The sequence below is a fragment of the Chlamydotis macqueenii genome, chromosome 3 (genome assembly GCF_036417535.1).
Source record: "Chlamydotis macqueenii isolate bChlMac1 chromosome 3, bChlMac1.mat, whole genome shotgun sequence".
Taxonomy (NCBI): Eukaryota; Metazoa; Chordata; class Aves; order Otidiformes; family Otididae; genus Chlamydotis; species Chlamydotis macqueenii.
The window spans coordinates 56159244-56181536 of NC_141558.1; the positions used below are offsets into that span (position 1 = coordinate 56159244).

General features: G+C 41.7%; 1 protein-coding gene across 1 annotated transcript; it reads left to right on the forward strand.

Moving 5' to 3' along the window:
- The first annotated feature begins 809 nt into the window (after positions 1 to 809).
- On the forward strand, positions 810 to 14889 carry SMPDL3A (sphingomyelin phosphodiesterase acid like 3A). Its single transcript, XM_086744240.1, has 8 exons — positions 810 to 1129; positions 2644 to 2857; positions 4060 to 4204; positions 7218 to 7314; positions 9676 to 9854; positions 11003 to 11183; positions 13089 to 13213; positions 14375 to 14889. Exons 1-8 carry the CDS (start codon positions 1024 to 1026, stop codon positions 14684 to 14686), a joined length of 1359 nt encoding a protein of 452 aa, XP_086600366.1. The 5' UTR covers positions 810 to 1023; the 3' UTR covers positions 14687 to 14889.
- Positions 14890 to 22293: the final 7404 nt, after the last annotated feature.

Genomic DNA, 22293 nt, shown 5'->3' on the forward strand with positions numbered 1-22293 from the left:
GCTGGTAAAACAGCTTCGCAAAGCCCTGGAAAGCAGATCTGAACACAGTGAGCAGCAGGACATTTTGGGGCAGCTACGGCATCCATGACATCGTTATTCTGGTCTGCTCCTAAAACTGACAGCATGTTCCCTTCCTCACCAGAAACCACGCTGACTGCAGCCATCCACAGCAGCTCCACTACCGTACAACCTTAGCGATGGAGACTCAGATGTACAACACATCTCAGCATTTTCCTTAAACTGTATTAAAGGTGTACTTGATAGCGTATTTCCTCAGCTTTTCAAAATTATTATTATTATTATTATTTTAAAGCGTGTTAAGTAACCAGGATCCATTTTTTACACCTACACTGTGCGAAACCTTCTTTCCAGAAGATGCTCAGGACTCCTGCGTTGCAGGGCCCAGCTCTGCCGGTCGGCAGCACCGGTGGGGCCCCACCGCTGGCTCTTGATGGGAGGAAAGGCCCTTCAGCCACAGGTCCCAGCCGCTTCGCAGAGCCCTAACCCCTTGCTGAGAGCCCGGGGCTCGAAGGGACAGGCCCGCCGGGTGCCAAAGGCCACAGGCCGAGAGGGGAAGGGCCTCTCGCCTTCCCGCTGCCCGCCTCAGACCTGCCGGTGCCGTCGGTTTAGCCCTGCCCGCGGCCGGCCTGGCTCCTACGCCAGGTCCTCAGCGTCTCAGCGCTGACTCAGGGGTGGCACCTCCTGAAGGTCACCCCGGCACGGCCGGCAGCTGCCCCCGCCGCCCCCCTCAAGCTTTTGGCCCCCAGTCCTGCGGGCGGGGCGCGGTGGCAGCGGCGGCTTCCGGCAGTCCCGGGGAGGCAGCGAAGGGCCGGGGCTTGCACAAGCCGCCCCGGGCTCGGCTCTTTCCTCCGGGACCGGGGCTTGCACAAGCCGCCCCGGGCTCGGCTCTTTCCTCCGGGACCGGGGCTTGCACAAGCCGCCCCGGGCTCGCCTCTTTCCTCCGAGGCCGGGGCGGTCACATGAGCAACCGTCGGCGGGCACGGCGCTGCCGGCACAGCCAGCATGGAGCTGCTGCGGGGACGCGCCGCCCGCTTGGCCCTCGGCCTGGCCCTGCTGTGCTCCGCGCTGGAGGCGGCGCCAGCCGGCCCGCAGCCCCGAGTCGTTACGGGTGAGTCCGCCGAGGTGGGGGGGCAGCAGCTGAGCGGGGCCGCCCCGGCGCAGGGTGAGGGCGGGCAGAGGCCCGGCTGGGGGCGACCGGGGAGGCGGGTGAGGGACAGCCGGGTCCCGGACGGCTGGTGCGGCCCGCGGTGCCTGCCCGGCTGAGGGGGGCCCGGCCGGGGGTGCTGCCCGCCCCTCCGTGCTGTCAGGGCAGGGGCTTGGCGGCGGGGGAGGCCCGGCGGTGCCCCTGTCCCAACGGACCTCAACTTTGTGTGAATTTTAGATCGGTAAAGACACCGCTGTTCCCGTGTGGGGGAGTTCAGTGGGGGGTGTGTGTAGTTAGGCAGGGTAGGCCGGCCCTCCGGACGGTGGCAGGTGAGGTGGGCCCTGTCCCGCCTTTGGAGCCGTGTGCCGAGCCCCACACTGCGAACATTAAATTTGGTTTCTGGGCTGGCAGCAAACACGCACATGCTCAGCTTGGCGTGATCCATGGGACTGTAGCGTACACAGGTGAGTGCTCCGGAACGGTCTCCACAGGATTTTCATGCCCCGTGACTCTCATGTGCCTTGGACCAAACAGTAGGAGTGTCCAGACGTTTCTCTGCCTTGTGTTGGTAGGAGTCACAGTTTTGCAGATTTCGAAGATTGCTGCTGGTGTTTGCTTCCTGAAATAAAACTCCATGGGGTCCTGTTGCGTGGTGTTTGCTCTGCCACAGAGTGAGCATGTGACTTTGGGAAAAACCAACTTGTATCTGTCCCGGTTTCACAACCACCACTCCAGGCAAACGTATGCCTTTCCCAAGTGCTTTGAAACGGGAAGAAAGAAATTACTTATTTTACGTGAAACTTGAAGGCTGGTAGTCTAATACAAGCTTAATTCACCTTGTTCACCATATTCCTGTGCTTCTCAGCTCCATTTTGCATGCAGTGCTAAGTAGCAGTGGCTGAGAATGTGTCAGCCTGGAAATTAGTGAATAGGTAGGGCTAGCACACCTCTCTCTGGTGAGAAGCCTGGTTTCTTTGCTACTGCGGCTGAGAAGAGGAGCTTTGAAATCTTTGCACGCATGCCGTTTCTTGCCTTTGTTTCTAGACTAGCTTCCAGCCAGAGAAGATCTGGAAAAATAATTAAAATGCAACTCCCTCTCTTTTCAGATGGAGTGGAGAAGTCCTTCTATCGCCTCCTCTACTCTCCAGTTTCCAGATTGTTATTAATGAAAACGACCCTATTTTCCAGTCACTACCAACCTCCATTTTTTTTTTTTCTGCTGAATAGCTTAAACCTATGCCTCTGCTTCTGTTTTCAGTTTTTCTAAGCAGACTACGTGAAGGACTCTTGTCAGGAGTGCAGAACTTGCCCACACTTAGCAGATGGACTAATCAACAATTTGTAAATTTTTTTTCTCCTTTTCAAAACTTGGAAGAGGAACGGCAGTAGACAAACTGGAGCAAACTTGGCATTACGCATGTATATCCAGTTCAAATGCAAATAATGCATTTTCTTTAATCTTTGTTTTCTGAAAACAGGGCAGTTCTGGCATGTCTCTGACCTACATTTAGATCCAACTTATCATATTACCCCTGATCGCACCAAAGTTTGTTCTTCTTCCAAAGGAGCCAATGCCTCCGACCCAGGCCCTTTTGGAGACTTTTTGTGTGATTCTCCATATCAACTTATTTTGTCAGCATTTGCGTTCATGAAAGATTCAAAACAGCAGGTTTCATTCATGATTTGGACTGGGTAAGTGTTCAAGTCACTCTACACTTAAAGCTTTTAACAGCTGGATCACCATGTAATGCAGTAATTCACAAGTTTATATTTGCACCAACAGATCTGAGTTTAGTATCTCACAAATGCTACTTTCAAATAGTCCCTTTAGTTGTCCGAATAGCTAATAAGTGGAAGACTGAGTGAGAATATAAGTCTTCAGGAACAGATTTCAATCTCTGTTATAATTTCTGGATGTTGTTGGACTGTTCGTTGGGACATTTACCACATGACTGTATTAGTGTAAGTTAATAGAAATGGTGCAGGGAGGGCGGGAAGTGGAAAAAGCAAAAGGAGAGAGGTCTGAGGGATAACTGACTGGAATTAACTACTATGCGAGGTATTGGATTTTCTGTGTCTTTAGGTCGTTAAATCTAAAGTGCATCCCTTTGTAGAAGATACTTATATTTAGAAGATAACTATATTTTATTTGGTTCTGTAAGAGGTTACTAGAATCAAGCGATACTATAGCTTATGTTTGAGTTGGTTTTTTTTAAGTGTATAAAGTTGCCATTCAGGGTTGGTGAACCTGAATTCTAGATCAGCAGCTAGCGATGGGAGGATAATAATGTTGTAGATGCTCTCTTTCTCTTTCTTATTATCAGTCATAGCTGCATGTGCTTCTAAAGAAAGTGTGGTTTCACAGTCTTTCATTGCAATATTTTGCATGTGTGCAGTCCCCTGTTGAGTAAAACACTGACCTTTTCTGTGCCGATCTTCCTTATTAGAAAATGGGCGTAATAATATCTCTGTCATGCAGGTGTTATCTGTGAGGCTTTGTGTGCCTTAGCAGTGGCACTGGAGAAAGAAGTGTGAAAGGGAGGCATATGAGTTGCTTGATAATTAAAAGGGGAAAACTAAACTTCCAAGGTTCTGCAGGTGATGGAAGATACATAAACCAAACTGCATAGTAGCTCAATGATGGAGTTGAGTTAATTTCTAAGAAATCTTAGTTATGACACATGTGAATCATGGGCTAAACATTACTCTACTTGTTTTTTTTTTTTTTTTTTTTAAAAAGCATTTGCAGAGAGGCTTTCAGGCAATTATATGATTTTAATTAAAGATTCTATAGTAGCATTACATGCTAGAATGTAGATGTGTCTGCAGAATTTTTTTTGTGTTTCCTTATGTCGCTAATAAACCTTTGCCAATAAAGCCTTTTCCTTTTCCAGAGACAGCCCTCCTCATGTTCCTGTAAAAGAACTCTCCACAAAGTTGGTCATTAGCATCATTGGCAATATGAGTTCTACAATTCGTAATTTCTTTCCAGATCTTCAGGTTTTCCCAGCCTTGGGCAATCATGACTACTGGCCACAGGTAAAACAAGTTAGAAATTTGTTTATGTATCATATTGAACATGTTCCTAACCCCTCAGAAAACAGGTATGAAAAATAAAGAGTTAAATTTATGTAACTATTATTCTGGAGACAGCATTCTACAGTTCTCCAGTTAGCATTTAAAATTATAGATGATTCCAATCAAGAACAGAAAGTATGTCTCTCTCTCTGTGTTAAGTTACCCAAGCAAATGTTCATGCCAGGTAGAATCTGTATGTTGCCTGAGGTCATGCAGAGTTACTGCTAATCATTCCTCATGGCTTAGAACCACCAGATCTCATCGTAGTTAATACGCAGCAAGAAAAAAAAAAGCGTGTAAGTCATGCATGTGTGTACAAACACTTAAGATAACAGAAATGACATCCTTAATGGATGTGTGAGCCCATGGTAAGGTTCAAGGCCTACTGGAAATCTGTCTGCTGACATCACTGGATTTTTTAAAAATCAGACTAATGGCAGAATTTTCGTAATGTTCCCATAGTTTTTCCACTATTATTAAAAACATGTCTGTTTTTTCTTTGCTTGTTGGACACTTAGAAATATTAGCACTGATGATTTACTGGGTGTGTGCACCATTGCAACTGAGGACAGTGCTTTTTTACTTTCAGTGTTCTGCAAAGATTTTTCTTGGCATAGCTCAAAAGTAAACAGTTGCTTCATGTGTCCTTTAAAGCATATTGTGAGTTGATCTGGCAGCACGCAGGGCTGAGAAGCAAATTCTGTCATTAGATCTGAGGGGATCAGAAGGGATGTGCAGCAGGTCAACTCTAGTACTTTGTTTGAAATTCTTAATGGGAATTCAGTAAACACCCCCTCGTACCCCCGAAGACTTTTATTCCAGCTTGCTGTGTTACTCATTAGGCCTATCAGGGTGTATCTTGGTGTAGTATGTGATTGTATCATTGCCTGTATCGTTACTGGAGTTAGTGATTCCCAAATCAGGGAGTAACTGAAATGCTTAGAGAGAGGAAAGGGAAATGTGAGAGACAAAATAAGAGCTAAACATGTTTTGGAAATGCGAGTGCACAAACCAAGCCGGGACTTGAGTCTCTTGTGTTCTAAATTTGGTAGTACAACTTCAGCTTGTCGTGTGCACTGACAGGGGGCCAGGTTGGTTCACCAGAAACCATTGGTAAAGTATTTTCATAAATAACACCTTAACTGAAGTTGTCAGTGTTTTGTTTTAATTTTGTTTCGTTTTTTAAAAAGTCTTAACAAAGAATGTTTATCATATACCGGTCTCCTTTGATATAGAAGAAAAAAGTTGTATACAATAACCTTGTAGACAAAGAATGAAGTGACTTTTCCAGCAAATACAGGTTTTACCTGTGAAATTAAATCTGCAGATAGAAAAAAGATGGTCAGGAGGGGCAGATGGGCAGCAAATAGTATTTTGAAGCAGGCTATTGACTGGTCTAACTGTTGTAGTTCTCTCTGCACAAGACCACACAGGAGTGTTTCTGTGATACTTTGCTTTGAAACAGCAGGTTTCACCAATGCACTGAACTGACATACTTCTCTGTTAATGTTTGAAAAATATCACGGAATCAGAAATTCCCCACTATGGGGTCATTTCAGGTTGTTGGATTTTTTTTTTGTTTTTGCTGTTGATAACATGTCTGTTTTCATATGGACACGCTTGGCAAATGTTCTGTAGACCGGAAGCAATGTGGAGCAAGCCGCACGCACACTGTAGGCTGCTGTAGAGCAAGTGTGAAAGCTGCGCGCTCACCATGCACCAAAGAATTTTATTGCTCTGTATTGTGTTCTGACCTGTCTGTCTTAACAATTTAACGGTCTTAGGTGATTTTTCTTGCAGAGCCTATTAAAAACACTACTCAAGTTAATCGAGCATTGGAGTACCTTTCGGATCGTATATTGTGACCTCAGTCTTTCTGCATAGTCTTATTTGTTTCAGATCCTTGTCCCTTCTTAAAACAAATTCCCAAACTGCTGTCTAATCCACAAGTTCACAGAGCGCTGACTTGCCTGGGTCCAAACCACCTTCAGTCCATAATGTGACCTCTTATCTGAGATCTGGTTTTGCTACGTCTGTTAGTGACTGTTAGCTCTGGCTGAACTGGTATGGCTCAAAGCTTTCTTAATAACTGGTATGTGTGTGCTGCAAGCAACAAATGTCTGAACAGACTTCTGATTGCACTACTCCTAGACAGAGACTTAGTGCCTAAGCCTCTAATAATGCAGGTTTAGTTTCAAAGATCTTAGGTCAAATTTTGTGTTTAAGAAAACATGCACTGTAATACTGTTCCTAGTTTTCGATGTGTTTGTTTCTTCTAGCACCAAGAATCCAAGCAGACATTTCAGGAAACGCAAGGCCAGGCTGGGATCTTCCTGTCAGGGTTAGATGAGAGCATGGCTCTTACCAGGCTGTGGTGCATGGGCATTGCTTGGCTCAGATTGAAAAGTGCTACAGTCCTAATCAGAGCCAGTGGGAGAAAACATTGACAAAACTTTTAATTTACATTTTAAGTGCTTTGTTACTAGAACTACAAGATATCATGGAAATATGTATGAATTTCACCAGAATGTTTCTGAGGGCTATAGTGAAGTTTTGGGGAGCTGCTATAAACCCCAAGTTGCTTGAAAAATTCACCTTCTGTAAAAGAAGCTTATGTTCAAGCTTTTCCTCCAGGAGACTTGCTTTTTAGACTTTGACTATTCAGTTTACATATTTATTAATTTTGCAGAATGTATAGTTTTCCACTCTGCTATGCTCCTAAGGTTTGAAATTTTTCTGACATTAGTTTATCAATACATTAACAAGGCCATGCAGTCAGTGCTGACTTAAGTTGTGGCATTTGTTCCTGATCAGCAGTATTGGATGTTCAGAAGTTTCTCCCTTTCTTGAGTTCCTCCTGGAGATGACTGGATATGCTTACATGTTATGTGAGAGGTCAGGTGGGATAATTGAGTGATTTTTTTGGTCTACGTGTCTGAATGCTAAGACTTAGCCAGGTTCTGCTCTCTCACAGGATCAGCTTCCTGTAACTACCAGTGAAGTTTACAATGCTGTAGCAGATTTCTGGAAACCGTGGCTAACTGATGAAGCAATCAATACCTTCAGAAAAGGTAAAATATGCCACTAATGCATTGTGAAGGTAGGGCTTAGAGAACTAATGTTTCTATAGATTTGTCCTGTTTGTTCAGCTAAGTCTTGCGGGATGAATCAGCACAGTGAATTATCTGTAATGCTTCTGCTAGGACAAGTTACTTGTCTTTTTGGATAGTGATGCTTATCTTCAGGGTACATTTATTCTCTTCTGATGCAATAATTATTGCTTGCTTCTTGTAACATGTACAGTATCATTGGCTTTGTACCAATGCATGTGAAATATCTTGTTGCCTTCGAGATCTCATAATATTTTTCAGATAAAAGCATATGATGCACAAGAAGACTTAAATTTCGTTGTAAAAAAATTGATTAAATGTTTCAGTTTTGATGCTATGTGTATTTCAGAGCATAATAAATAGGCACATATTTTTTCAAGTCATCACAGTCTTGGTGATTATACTGTTAATTGGATCATATTTATAGAATCATAGAATGGTTAAGGTTAGAAGGGACCTTCAAGGTCATCTAGTCCAACCCCCCTGCAAGGAGCAGGGACATCTTCGACTAGATCAGGTTGCTCAGAGCCTCATGCAACCTGGCCTTGAACATTTCCAGGGATGGGGCATCCACCACCTCTCTGGGCAACCGGTTCCAGTGTTCTATAACCTTCATTGTAAAAAATCTTTTCCTAATATCTAATGTAAATCTACCTCCCTCTATTTTGAAACCATTACCCCTAGTCCTGTCACAAGAGGCCCTACTGAACAGTCTCTCCCCATCTTTCCTGTGGGCCCTTGAGGTACTGGAAGACCGCTATAAGGTCTCCCCAGAGCCTCCTCTTCTGCAGGCTGAACAGCCCCAACTCTCTCAGCCTGTCCTCATAGGAAGGGTGCTCCAGCCCTCTTATAATCTTTGTGGCCCTCCTCTGGACACTCTCCAACTGGTCCATGTCTTTCTTATGTTGGGGGCTCCAGAACTGGACACAGTGCTCCAGGTGGGGTCTCACCAGGGCAGAGTAGAGGGGGAGAATCACCTCCCTTGACCTGCTGGCCACGCTTCTCTTGATGCAGCCCAGGATGCGGTTGGCCTTCTGGGCCGCAAGGGCACATTGCTGGCTCATGCTGAGCTTCTCATCCACCAGCACTCCCAAGTCCTGCTCCTCAGGGCTGCTCTCCATCCATTCCCCGCCCAGCCTGTATTTGTGCCTGGGATTGCCCAGACCCAGGTGCAGGACCTTGCACTTGGCCTGGTTGAACTTCATGAGGTTGGCACGGGCCCACCTCTCCAGCCTGTCAAGGTCCCTCTGGATGGCATCCCTCCCTTCCAATGTCGACGGCACCACACAGCTTGGTGTCATCGGCGAACTTGCTGAGGGTGCACTCTATCCCACTGTCCATGTCGCCAACAAAGATGTTGAACAGGGCCGGGCCCAACACGGACCCCTGAGGGATGCCACTTGTGACCGGTCTCCACATGGACATTGAGCTGTTGACCACCACTCTCTGAGTGCAGCCATTCAGCCAACTCCTTATCCACCGAGTGGTCCGTCCATCAAACCCTTGTTTCTCCAGTTTAGAGAGAAGGATTTGTGTCCAACTTACTTAACTGGGAGAATATTGATATCCTAATTATGATTTCTGTTCTTAGCAAATAACTGAAAAGTTCAGCCCAGTTTCCAATCCACTCAGACATTAGGGATTTCAAAGTTTAGTTTGTGTTTTTGTGTCCTGAATGAGAAGGAACTCTGGGTAAGAGTGGAAGTAGAAACTCTAATAGGAAAAATAAAACTCAAAGGGGCAGACCTTAAGTTAAGGTATATTGTTATAGCTCTATTGCCATGGCTCCATTGAAGTCCATGAACTATGAAATTGCACCCATTGAAGCAGCTCTGTTTGCCATGGAGACTTTTAGGAGCTTGGATTGAAAGACTTTGGTCTTTACTTTTCATCATACTCCAGTCTGAAGTTAAATGACTTTCAGAGTACAAGGCTACTAAACTCAAAACAGTTCTTCCTGGAGGAACCTATATGTTTACAGTATTTCAATAAATGTGCATTTCTCACTGTGGAAGAAATGCTACAGGGCACTTCCTGTGTGTCAGTTGGATAATTGCATCTGAAAACTGTCAAATAAACACAAAGGCAATTACAGACAAGAATTCATAAAAAAGTCAGTGTCAACTTCTACTAAAATGCTGCTAAAAACAGATTTTTAAGATGTTCTGTTGTGATAAGGTGATGCATAGCATGAATAAACATGCCATATTCTATTTTATTAGAAAGAGTAAGGCTGGATATTTTGTCAGTGCTGAACTTTTATTCTAAAGTTGTGCTTTGAAGCCTTTTGTTTTTCAGATGAAGTTGGTCTTGTTTTCACAGGTGGCTTCTACACACAGCTGTTTGAATCTAGTGATAGCTCTCAACCCCTCAGGATAATCAGTCTGAACACGAATTTATATTACAGCCCCAACAGTGTAACTGTGAATATCACTGACCCAGCCAACCAGTTTGCCTGGCTGGAGGGAGTACTAGAAACCTCTTCACAAAAGAAAGAAAAGGTAGGAGTTGTGAACAGAACCCATCAGCATTGTGTGTTTAAACTTTGAAAAGAAAAAAAAAAAAGAAGTAGAGACAATGAAAATATAAACACGCTTCTAGAAAAATATTAATGCTGCCAAAGATACTGCAAAATCAAAATTTCTTTTTTTTAATAGTTCTTCCTTAAATATGCACATTATACTACAACATTTAATAAAATCGTTGAATGCATTTTCTGAAATTAGACAGTAAAATACCTTTTCTTTGCTACGTAAAATACTGCAGGAGCTAGGGTGAGAATACTTAATAGTTTCCCTTTTGTTTCTCTTTTTACTCTTATCCCTTAATTTTAAGATGTGCACACTTAGCATATTTCATTTACATTTTTATGTAATGACAAGTATCAAAAATAGAAAGGAGTTTGTCAACTACAAAACTTAGCTAAGCTGCAGCAGTTGCTATGATTTGAGTGTTACAATAGACTGTCTTATAATACTTAGGTTTTAAAGTGTGGTTATAAATTGTTGACTCGTGTTTGATTGATTGATGCTAGGATCGGTTCATCATCTGACCAGAAAAAGTGTTTTATTTGAAACATGTTTACGTTCTGCTATGGTGTTGTAATTTTGAAAATACTGTATTACAGTTGTGAGAAAGGAGAGATTTTCCTTCCTCATAAGACCCTATCGTTGGTGTGTGCAGTTGGAACCAAGTTAAAAACCCCTCGGATAGAGGGGTTTAAACTAGTTCTTCCATGTTTCTGGTGACTTTCTGGCAATGCAGGCTCTGTAATATTCTAACACAAGTTTTTCTTACTATCCATTTGATATGCCAAATCCTAAGTCTTGCCCTAGTAACTTATTTTTTCATTTGAAATAATTGATCAAATTTTCCTTTGGCCTGAAATCACACAAAGATTATTGGAACTTTTGTCCCAATAATATACTGAATTCACTAAAAAAAAAAGTGTTTATTTTTCCTCATAATGAATTTAAACATTCTTACTGTTTGTATTTTGTATAACAAAACTGTCATGATTTATAGCTTTCAGAATGCCATTTCTAAGATGGCATTATTATGAAATTGTGGTAACTATTTTTGTGTTACAGCTAAAAGTGTAAGTTTCAAATGAAGGTGCTAATTGTGCTTTCTGTATCTAATTCCTTAGGTATATATAATAGGACATGTACCAATAGGATATTTGCCATATGTGAGGAATACTACAGCTATCAGGGAGCATTACAATGAGAAACTGGTAAAGATTTTTCGCAAATACAGTAGTGTTATCGTGGGGCAGTTTTTTGGACATACACATAGAGATAGTATCATGGTCCTCCTGGATGAAGAAGGTAATGATGCTTGTTGAATCCTTCATCTTTTTTTGTCTTGATTAAAAGCAAATTAATGTTTTCTTGCATGTTCTTAGTAGTTAGCCTCTGTTATAAATAATTGAAAAAGGATATTGGGAAATACTGTGGTTTATCTACAAGTGTTCAAGCCTCACACGCTCCCAATTTTTTTCCAAAGAGAACCCTGGAAGGCAGACTGTCTTTTTTTGTTGAAGTCAGAAGAGACACCCTAAGCTTCCTTTTTCTTTTTTTTTTTTTTTTTTTTTTAATGAATGCTTGTGCCTAGACAAGAATTTCTAGTCTTTCCTCACCACTCTCTCAGTGACAAGGGCAAATTACACTAGCCAGTTGCTTTTGTGTAATGCGTCAAAGGGAATGTTCTCAGGCCAGCTAGACATGCTCTATGTTCTTGTGTTTCCTGCATCATTACTGTGCCTCTCTGCTGAGTTCCCTGCTGCTTCAAAGTTAATTAAGATAAGGGTAAGCAGGAGGCAGGGGAAATAAAGTCTCTGCCTGTTGCATCTCTTAGATCAGCTAATTTCCCTTCAAGAAATGCACCCAGGTTTGAAAATTTTGTTTACTGCTTTGAAATCCCTTAGTTTTAAGCATGGGCATGGCCGTATGGAGAACTCTAACGTCTCTAACAGAAGATCTCTGACAAGTAACTGGTTGAATGTTTGTGTCTGTACCGTAGAACAGTGTAAGGTCCATTGGTTTGGTTTATGTAAAATCCCCAAATATTAATTGGCTCTTTTATCTATGTTTTATATGAACTCGTATTCAATGCCCAAAATACTGTCTGGAGTAATGGTGTTCTAAATAATTTATCTTTTTACATGGCATTATAATGGAATTAATCTCCAGTAAAAAGGAACCCAGCCCTACTGAAAGAAGTGGCTTTTTATATTTTTTTAAATGGTATTCAAGGCAGTCTTATCCCTACGTATTTTTTATGTCTTGTCCCATTTGTGCATAAAATCATCACCTCTACTGCATATTCCACTGAGGACAGACTGATCTTGGTGCCTTGTCATTACAGTTTGCACGCTCAAGTAACTGTTTCTAAATTATTTTAATAATATTGCATCTTTTGACAAAATGTAAACAATGAAATTGCATGTAGCTAAATACAGTTTATGTTTATCTGTAGAGTTTTAGGCTGTCTTCTATTCATGCTGTTTTCCTCTTGACAAAATTCCAGAGAATTCAAGATAAATGTAATGTGAAGAGTCTACTGATTTGCAAGCTTTCAAAGTTTCTGCTCATATGTGGAGACTGGCCTTGTGTAGTGAAATAAATAGTTAGGGCTTCTTTTTTTGTTCCATGGAGAACCTCTTAATATACTTACCAGCATAGTCTGTGTAATTAAATCTCGTGTACATCCTCATGTTTTGGTTGCTATGAAAATCAGTCTTCACATACTAGGTGCTGGGCTAGTCTGGATGAGTGAATTCGAGGTCAGGTGATAATACTCTGGTGTTTCTAATAACATCATAAATACATAAAGCAAAAAATATATAAAGCAACATGTAAAATACAGCATGGAGACAGCAACTAAAAGTTTTGAATATTTCTTCAGTAGAAATATGCAAAATACAGAGACCTTCCATATAGGCAAGACCGTTTTGCCCAGGTAGTTGAATTGGTGGGAAGCCTCTAGTATAGAAAAACTTAATTGGTACATGCTGGACTGTGTGCTGTGGTATTTTGCACAGATTTTGGTCTATCCAGGGGAAGTATAGAAAGAGTTCACAGTGATATAGCTAATCCCAGGGTTGAGGGGGGAAGCTAATGTATCTAAACTAGTCACTCTGGTTCTTGCTGTGTTAGTTCTCTACAAAAACATGTGTTTATGAAGGAAATTATTGAAAAGAAACTGTTTCCTCACCTTCCCTCTTCCTGTAGAAAAGCCAGTAAGTTCCTTGTTTGTGGCACCTGCTGTAACCCCAGTGAAGAATGTATGGCAAATGGAGTCCAATAACCCTGGTGTCAGATTGTATCAATATGATCTTTTTGATTATAGCTTGCTGGTAAGTAAAGATTTTAAAGCATTGTTTAGGACTTTAAACAGCGAGATGTCAGCCTTTGTAGTATTATGGCTATTGGTGGAACTTTGGTCCTTACTCTTGTTTTTCTTCCTGGGAAGTCTGAAAGAGAACTTGGTCAGTCTTTCTGTGCCTGCAGGACTACCCAGTACTACTTCTTCTCTATGGAATATTCTTACGATGTAGAATGAAAGATAGTCAGAAGTTTTCTGGGCAGAATCCTAAAACTATTTGCAGGGAGCTCTGCAATGGTGTTAAAGGTTTGCCTGAATCCTAGGCTTGTTTACATACCAGTGTTGTTTGTTGGTGATAGCCTAAGCTCTGGGTTGCAGTCTCTGAAATGCTTCTGAAGGGTGTAGAAAAGCAGATGAAGAAAAGCACTTCAAACTATGTGTTGTCTTTCATAATCATGCACCTTCCTATACAGAGTTTATACTTTTAATAGGAAATCATAGATCAATTTAGAAGGAAAAAAGTAGAATACTTCTATTCTGTAGTCTCATGTGATTTTTGGAGATAAAGTGAATCCTGTATAATTATTTTGGCTCTGAGTGACTCGGATATTCTCTGTAATTCAAGGTAAAATCTTGCCCTCGCTGAGTTAGGTGACACTGCATCCTGCAGCTTGACTGTGCCTGGGATTTCTCTCAGACTGTGCCTGGAGACCTGTGCTAATACAGGCTGCTTCTTTCTTGTGCAGATTTCACTCCTGTATCTCTGTCTTTCCTTTTCTCTTAAATTCTCTCTGGGCCATTCTTTCTCTGTGCATTCTGCCCCTCAAGCAGTGCCTACAGAAAATAAACTTCTGATTCTCTCCCTTTTGCCTCACTCCTAAAGCAGACATGAGTGTAGTCGAGTTTGGTTTACAGTTTGGACGGGAGAGACCTCTTAACGCTGCCACTGCTGCCTTTTGTGGCTCCTTTTTCCTCTCCTCCCCATCCCCCTGCCATTACTGCGTTTCAAGTACCAGCTTTGGGTATAAGCCCAGCTCTTGGGGTGGGACGTGACCTTCTATTCAGTTGTGAATAATGAGGAGTGACAGCTTCCTAATCAATATATCACTCTAGAGACTTAATGAAGCAGGGAAGAAAGCAATACAGCCATGCTTATTTTTTCTTTCTTTCCTTTTTTTTTTTTTAACTGTAGGATCTTTGGCAGTTTTACTTGGACCTCAGAGATGCCAATAAGAAAAATGAATCGAATTGGAAATTAGAATACATCCTGACTAAAGCTTACAGCATTGAAGACTTGAAGCCAGAAAGCCTCTATGAAATGGCCAAGCGGTTGTCTGTGCCACACAGCACACTGTTTGAACAGTATTACAGTAACTTCATTGTGAGTTATGACAAAACCATTGTCTGTGAAGAGGGGTGCAAGATCTGCCAAATATGTGCAATCCAATATTTGGATTACTCCTCATACACAGATTGTATCAATCGGGAAGCAACGTGGAGATGAAGCACTCTGTGCAATTTATGCTGATATGGACTTTAGCCTATGATTTAAAGATCTTGCTCGTCCTTCTGCTCAAGCACTGATATGCTGACAGAGAGCCTGTGGGACTTCTTTGAATTTCAGGGGAGCAATAAATCTCCCTAGATCTTTCTTCTTGTAAACATGTTTTCCTTCCAGATTTAAATAAAATTTTATTGGCTAGGTAATAGTGGCCAGATGCTTTGCTGTTGTTTCAAGTGTCCTGTGCTCTCTGTAACAGGCATTCCAGAATAGAAGTTACTCACTCAGTTCTCTGGAAATCCAAGTCTCTCTTCTCAGGGTGTGTAAACGTAGGCAATGCCATTTCAGGGATGGGATTTGTATGGGGGCAGGTTTGAACCATCTGCTGTCACAATTTGCAAATTGAAATCTGCAAAACCCGCGTTTGCTAAGACTGGAGTGCAGTTATGTTGTTGATGCAGTGCCAATATTGGGTATCTCCTTATGCCAATTTTCCTTTTCCTTCTTAAGCCTTTAAACCCACCTCTGTTTAGAGGCATAGTCTAACGACAGCATGAAAGTGACTTAATGGAACAGAAACCTCCATCCTGTAAATACTTAATACATTTTTTCAGAATGTGTGTGTTTGCCTAGCACAAAGTGCCTTTTTCTTACGATGGAGCTATGTATATTGGTACTGCTATTAAGCAGTCTCCTGGTATGAGATTTTTCAGCAGACCATAAATCAGGTTTAAATTGATCAACATCACTAATTAGACATAGCATATGCATTCTCTGTGCAGCAGAGGTAAACACGCACTTGTCATGGTGTTTCTCAGGTTTCTTTTTCGTAGAGCACTCTAGTACTCAATTTGAAGATTGTCACATGTATGAATTTACAGTTGCACAGATGACTTCTCATGAGTAAATGTGTGCACAAGGTGATAATACTAAGAAGGCTGTTTATCTGGTGTGTATAACCAAGAAGGATGTTTCTCCATTTTTCTATCACATCAAGAGCTATACTTCCGGAACCTTTGGTCAATGTAAGACCATACAGACCCTACTCTAGATAGTATTATACCCGTGTAACTGGAGGTGTAGAAGTGGTTATGAGACAAATCGAATTGCTAGTTGTTTATTTTTATGAGATTAAAGCCTTTACTGTAGCTGTTGAGGAACTTTCTGGTTTTGTTTCCATTCAAGCTTGAAATATTTTGCAGAATATTTCTGGACAAATTTTCTAAGTCTGTAGTATTCACAACTTGTAGACACAAATACCTCAGATTTGTTATGCATCAGTCATCCACAGAGGAAATGGTTGGTTTGTTAAATTTGCATTCAGAAACAAATCCTCCAGTGGCATTTATGTTTAGAAATGCCATTAGTAATGCACAGTAGGCAGTCCTGTGTTTTAAATTCTGTGCTTGGAGAGGGTATGGTGGGCATGTGAACTTTAGAGCTATCTGCTCTGGCTGATCTTGAATGTATCTGGTTATGTAAATAACCTGAATTAACAGGGGTTCTGGGCAGACTGTGACTGTGAGGAAGTACCAGAAAGTTGCAGTGCTGAAAGCTGATGATTCCCTCTGTGTTGGATGTGTTTCTTGGTTGCAATTCTTATGGGTTTGTTCATTAAAAAATGCCTATGTTACCAGCATCTGTTCTCCAAGAGCAGGCAAGCAAAGTTGTGGGCGGATAGCATAAGGGCAGTTGCAGCTGATAGGATAGCTGAGCTTCCTCCAATTTGCCAGATGGGTTTTGTTCTGTTCAGTCCTGTGCTTTGAACAACTGACTCTTTTCTCATACTAGTTTGTTTCTGTGAGTTCTGTGACTTCTCTTTAAGCTTAATACCTACAAGACATCCTGGAAACACTATAAAAATTATCTAATGGTATTATTCCAGTAAGAGCTTCCTTATTGTGGAACTTTAGGGAGAGCTGAACCATGTGGCAGATTAGCAGCTACAGAACTCGAGGAAGAGTGTTATGCTGCTGATGGGTTGTTGGGCATTTTGCTTCCTAGATTTCTTTATATTTTTATGTGTGTCAATAGATGTTATTTAGTGAGCATGAATAAATAAATGCCTAAAAATGTCTAAATAGCAAGCTATGATCCAGACATAATTTTTAAAAATCTGGACTTCACTTGAAGCCAAGAGTTGGATGGCATCAGCCAAGGAGGTGGTTTTTGTTTCAGCCAGAGGGCTATATCCACCAAGGTTACATTTAGCCAGGGTATATCCTCCAAGATACACCCTGTTATGCAGGCTAGCATTCTCTGCTTTTCTTCTGTGTAACTATACTCGTGCAAGTGCAAGCATAACTGGCCAGGAAAGATCCAGGAGTATGTTTGACTGCATTGTCTTGTAATTCAAGACATAAACCAAGGAGAGAGCTGCTAGGAGTGTTGCAGTATAAAAAACATGAGATAAATCTCATGAACAGCTTAGATGGCACCTCGGTGTAAGGGGAAATATAGAGCGACCATGATATTTTTGTTTCAGGTTTCTACTTTATTCCTTCGTGGATCTAGGAATGTTCTAAAGGTTAAGTTCCCCTTTCCTGACAGAAGCGTTTTGTGGCCCCATCTTGAATGAAGGGTTAGGGGGAATATTTGTAAGGCCACTTTTGGCAGAAAGACAAATTACACCACCTAGTGGAGTAAAAAGCTTTTAATTTATCTACAATTAAACTTGAAGCATGTAAACAAGGAGAGTTCTCAAATATTCTAGGATTTAACTTCTAGTTTTTGAAGGTAAGTAGTTTTTGAAGGAAGTACTGCTCCTGTTTGTAGCAGTACTGGCAGGTAGCAGACTTTCTCTGGTTATTAAATGCTTGCTGGCTCCTAGAGGCCACGTCACTTCATGATCCTGAACCCCGGTGGTATGTGCAGGTCTCAACCCACATCCAGGTAAGAACTGGTGCCTACAGAAGGGATTCTCAGAGTTCAGCTCAGTTAGCCAGCAGAAGAGGGATGTGACAGAAACCAAAGATCTATCTCTAAGTAGGCTGGTGTCTCCTTCTAATTAGTTTCTGTGCTTTAATTCTCTCCTGTAGTTAACTGAGTTACATCAGCATTAGCAGGTGCTGCAGCCTGATAGGACTGTCTTCTTTAATAGGAGAGTGGGTGCTGAGGAGCTGATATGACTGCTCCACACAGTTGGAGGACCTCAGATGTGTCCTTGAAGTGCAGCTGTCAGCTGCATTGCATCTGAAAGAGCGCTCTTCAAGAGCACTCTGCAACATGGATAAATGCACAGTAAGTGGGGATGATCAGTAAACTCTGTTCGAAGGTGTGCTCCTGATCCAACCTAAAGTGAAGGTGCACCCAGAGGCAAACGTTAATTGCTTTAAATTGGGACACTCAGTAATGTCTGGATGTGATCTCATAATTTCTATTGTTTTTCAGTTGCCAACCTGAAGAAATTGAAATGTCTGGAGGAGAAGGGTAGTGAGTGAACATATTGTTAGTAAAATTGCAGTGATGAGCTTTTAAGTTGTCTAAAGACAGAAATAGGTAACTAAGTACATGTAGTCCCTTGTCGTCCATTCCCTGTGTGGACAAATGATGAGCAGGTAGTGTCTTCAAGGATAAGTATCTAGTTTAACACTGTCATGTAAGTTCCCTCTGTGGAAACAGCAGTCTCAGGAAGGTGAGGTGTTACATGGGTCCAAGAATAAAGCTTCTTGGAAGACCCTCTCATACCCAGTCAAGATAAGGGACTGTAATTGTTTAAACAAGATCAGTTGCTTTCCTTCCTTGTTTTCTAAAAGCTGAAGACCAGCTTTTAACTGCTTACCACAACAGCTTTAAACAAAAAAAAAAATACTGTTTTAAATAATTCACTTGTCATCTGTCAGCCCCAGCTTTCTTGTTCTACTGAAGGAACACCTTACCTAGGAATTCTACCAGTTTTGTTACCTGTTGGTCTGCAGAGAAACCAGTGTAAAATGAATGTTGTTTTCATACTGTCTGTGAAATATCACAATGGTAGAAATTCAAAGAAAGCACACAGAGAAAAAAATAACAAAAAATGTTAACTATGTATGCTGAATTGGTTTCTGATGGTTGTGGGAATGGTGAAGGCACTGTACTGAATGAATATTGCTAGTGTGCTGCTGAACACCGTACATCAACTCTTGCAGAAGTAGGTATAGGAAGAGTGGTCACAAGTAGGATGGAACATGCAGTAAGGGGATGACTGAAATCATAATAAGGGAATTGCTTAAAACCAAAAATGTTGAAAGCAAAACCACTGGAAAAGTGGCAAACCTCAGCCTCAAGCACTTAGGGAAGCAGTGGAAAGAGAGCATAGATGTGGCCAAATTATAGCTTTTCAAGTGCAACTTAACATTGCCTTCAGTGGTAGAGCTATATTGAAAGACTGTCTGGAAAAGTCCTCTTATTACCTGCATTTCTATTGAGTTGTGATCTGAATCTGCCTTTCAAATGTGTTACAGCTAATTGCTGAAATATTCCTCCATCATGTCTTCCAGCTTGCATTGGGTAAGAAAATTGAATACTCTGTTCTTGTACCCTATAAACTCTTAGTTGGATTTTAAAGCATCCACTCAGACATCAGGAATAATTAAGCTGGAGAAGTTTTATATGTGGAGCTGGGAAAAAAACCCAAGTTTTTCCCATCCTGCAGAGCATCCTGAGATTTCAATATTTCTGACTGAAATATAACCAAGACTTTGTTGAGGTTTTAGGCAGGAAGATACGCAACGTGGGGATTTGCACCTGAGCCTGCCACCTTCCCCCTCGAGCACTTGCTGTGCATCTGTTGTGGTGTTGACTATGCTTTCTCCTTCTACCCTGGAACTGTACATCTTTGTAAATTAAAATTTTCATTGGAACTGTTACATTTATATAAAAAATTCTGATATTGACACAGCATTTTCCACTGAAAACGGTTAAGCAGTTCTCAAGAACTCCCACATGCTATAAAGCTTGACACCTTGCCTATCCAACACCGTACATGCCAATGGATACACTACCGCAGCTTTTTTTGTCTATCTGTATAATCTATGATTTTTCATCGTTTGTGTGGGCCAGATCATCAGGTGGTAAAAAAATACTTTGGAGCACTGAAATTAGTGAAGTGATGAATTAATTAATAAAGTAATGAATAATCCTACTTGAGATTCAGAAATTGGTTTTGAAAAAATACCTAAAAAATATTTCACTGTGACATAATGCAGTCCCACTTGGAACTGAACAAGCAGACATCGGGTAGCAGTAGGACAGTAGCTGTATCAGTATACTGCTTTTCCTGGAATAATTCCCCCTGTAGCCCAGAGTGATGTGATAACACAGCTATCCTGCTTCCCTTTCCAAGCTAACCTGGATGTTTGCTATATCACATTGATTTATGGCACGTAAATACATATTGACAGACTTAAGTGTACAAGCCCAAATGAATTGTGCTTCCAGGTCTTCTGGTTTGATGTTTATTGACTATAGATGGACAACCCTTACATAGTGTTTCTGGGAGGTGAGGCACTCTGCATCTTACAGATTTTGGAGTTTATAAGACAATTCAGAAATGCCTGAAGCTGCTAAAGGATGGCAATTTCTCTAGGCCCTTGTATAAGCATTGAGCTCAACATCTCCAGTGTTCAGTCTAGCAGGATCTTCCTTCAAGTGGGAGTGGTGATAAAAGCACAAAATACATGCGGAAAGACTCTTCTTCCAGATGGGCAGAGTACCTTAAAACTCTTGCATGCTGCTCTGGCTTTTTTATGCATTATAAAATGGGAAGCAACCATTTTTAGACACTTTGAAAAGCCTTCCCTGGCTAACTTCTCATTCCTGTTTTGTTGGATGTTTCAGGCAGAACTTATCCTGTATATTAGAATATTTTACACCTATGAAAACTGCCATCTGCCACAAAGCATTTTGAAACCAGTTGAAACTTGAGACTTGGTTAAAATATCCCGCTAAAAGATTCTGAAGTTGTTGCAGCTGATCGCAATGAAGCGTGTATTTTACCTAGCCTTAATTGAGTCACTGCAAAGAACGTTTAACTTAGTCTCACAGGAGGGGATATTTGATGTTGTTTTTACATCAACCTAGCTGAAACCTTCCAACATTTCTAACAGACTTTGTTGATAGCTAACAAGACATGTTTCAAGCTGCCTGTTCTTAATAAAGTCTCCTCATTTGTTTTTTTGTATTTGTTTTTTTTTTTTTTAAATCTAATTGAAAGTATTTATACAGAGCTTGAAATTCTAGACAGGCACAGGATTTTGCTCAGAATAATTGCCAGTGTACAATGAAGGACTTTTCTATAGTATTTTTTTGAGTTTCTCCCCTCCTCCAGTCCCCCCATCCAAAGCAAATTTCTGCTAAGCGGTGTCAAAAAACCATAGCAACTATCTTGTGACAGAGCTGAGGAGGTTTTGTTCTGCAGGGGACTCATTAATCACTTACATTACTCTCAGCCCACAGTCTCATCCAATGTGATTCTGGGAATTTTCTGCTGAAAACTGCTGCTAAATATTTGTATGGGTGAAGCGCTCCCCTCAGAGCGACCCATGGGGGAAGTGGAGTGTGTTATTCGTAGCGTATGTGGCTGTGTGAGGCTCAAGGGATGGATGGAGGGATTGCTATTACTAGGAGAGAGGAGTTGTCTCTTCAGTCCAGTCAGAGGAAGGAGGAGCAGGAGCAGGGATTTTGCCTGGGGAGTGGGTTGGAGGCAGCGGGGGAGAGCAGAAGACCTTTAGAGGGCTCAGTAGGGTGTGCATCCGGGTGGTTTTCCACCGAGTGCGTGTGCTGGGCCCCTGCTTGATTCAGTAACGCAATCTCCCCGCTCCTAGCAGCTCACTGGGCAGCCACCACCCCTCTCCTCAGCCCATCTCTCTACTTAGGATTTTTAAGTTACCCCTGGAAGACCCAATGTTTTTCCCTGTCACCAAATCATATTTCTTCTTTTATTTAATTGCTAAATGTCAGCTATTGTTTTTTTGCATAGTATCAGTTCAAAACAAGTTTTCAGTGGAGTCTATAATTCAGAATATGCCAGTAATTAAGCTTTGACCCATCAAAACAGTCAGAAAGTTCCCACTCACTCACTGCATTTACTCACTCAGTCCATAGGACCTCCCAGGTGCAGCAGAAATCCAGCCCACTGGAGTTTGTATTCTTGAATATGTTAGCCACCTGCGACACAAACAGCGCCTCAAATACCTTGTGGAACTTAAAAGTCCAGAAAAATGAATAATTAGGAAATCTGAATCCTGACTGTCAGTATTTACCCCAGATACACAAAGAATAAATGCCTTTAGAACACAAAAGTATTTCTATACCCTAATCATATTTGTTACTTTCATATAATTATATAGAAAAGCAATTGCTGTGTGATCAGCAAGGTAGAGGCAAAAGTCATTGTGTATGGAAGAGAGGTGGCCCTCAGCTCCCCCTTATCTTCTGGAGTGCCATTTGGATGGAAAATAGGATCCAGTCTTACCTAATGATTTATGTGAAAACATGTCAGTGCTTCTCAATGCCTCTGAGGGGATGTTTTCCCACAGAAATTTGCATATCTGCCCTAGTACTGTCTTTACACCAGGCCATGTTTTGCCACCACTTCTCTTCATGGGACAAAGGTAGGATTAACAGCTGGG

Excerpts from the sequence above, each read along its gene's own strand:
- SMPDL3A (XM_086744240.1), top strand. The coding sequence starts at position 1,024 with ATGGAGCTGCTGCGGGGACGCGCCGCCCGCTTGGCCCTCGGCCTGGCC. Across the intron at positions 2,858-4,059 it reads TCATTCATGATTTGGACTGG|AGACAGCCCTCCTCATGTTC; the intron begins GTAAGTGTTCAA and ends TTCCTTTTCCAG. Across the intron at positions 13,214-14,374 it reads TTTTTGATTATAGCTTGCTG|GATCTTTGGCAGTTTTACTT; the intron begins GTAAGTAAAGAT and ends TTTTAACTGTAG.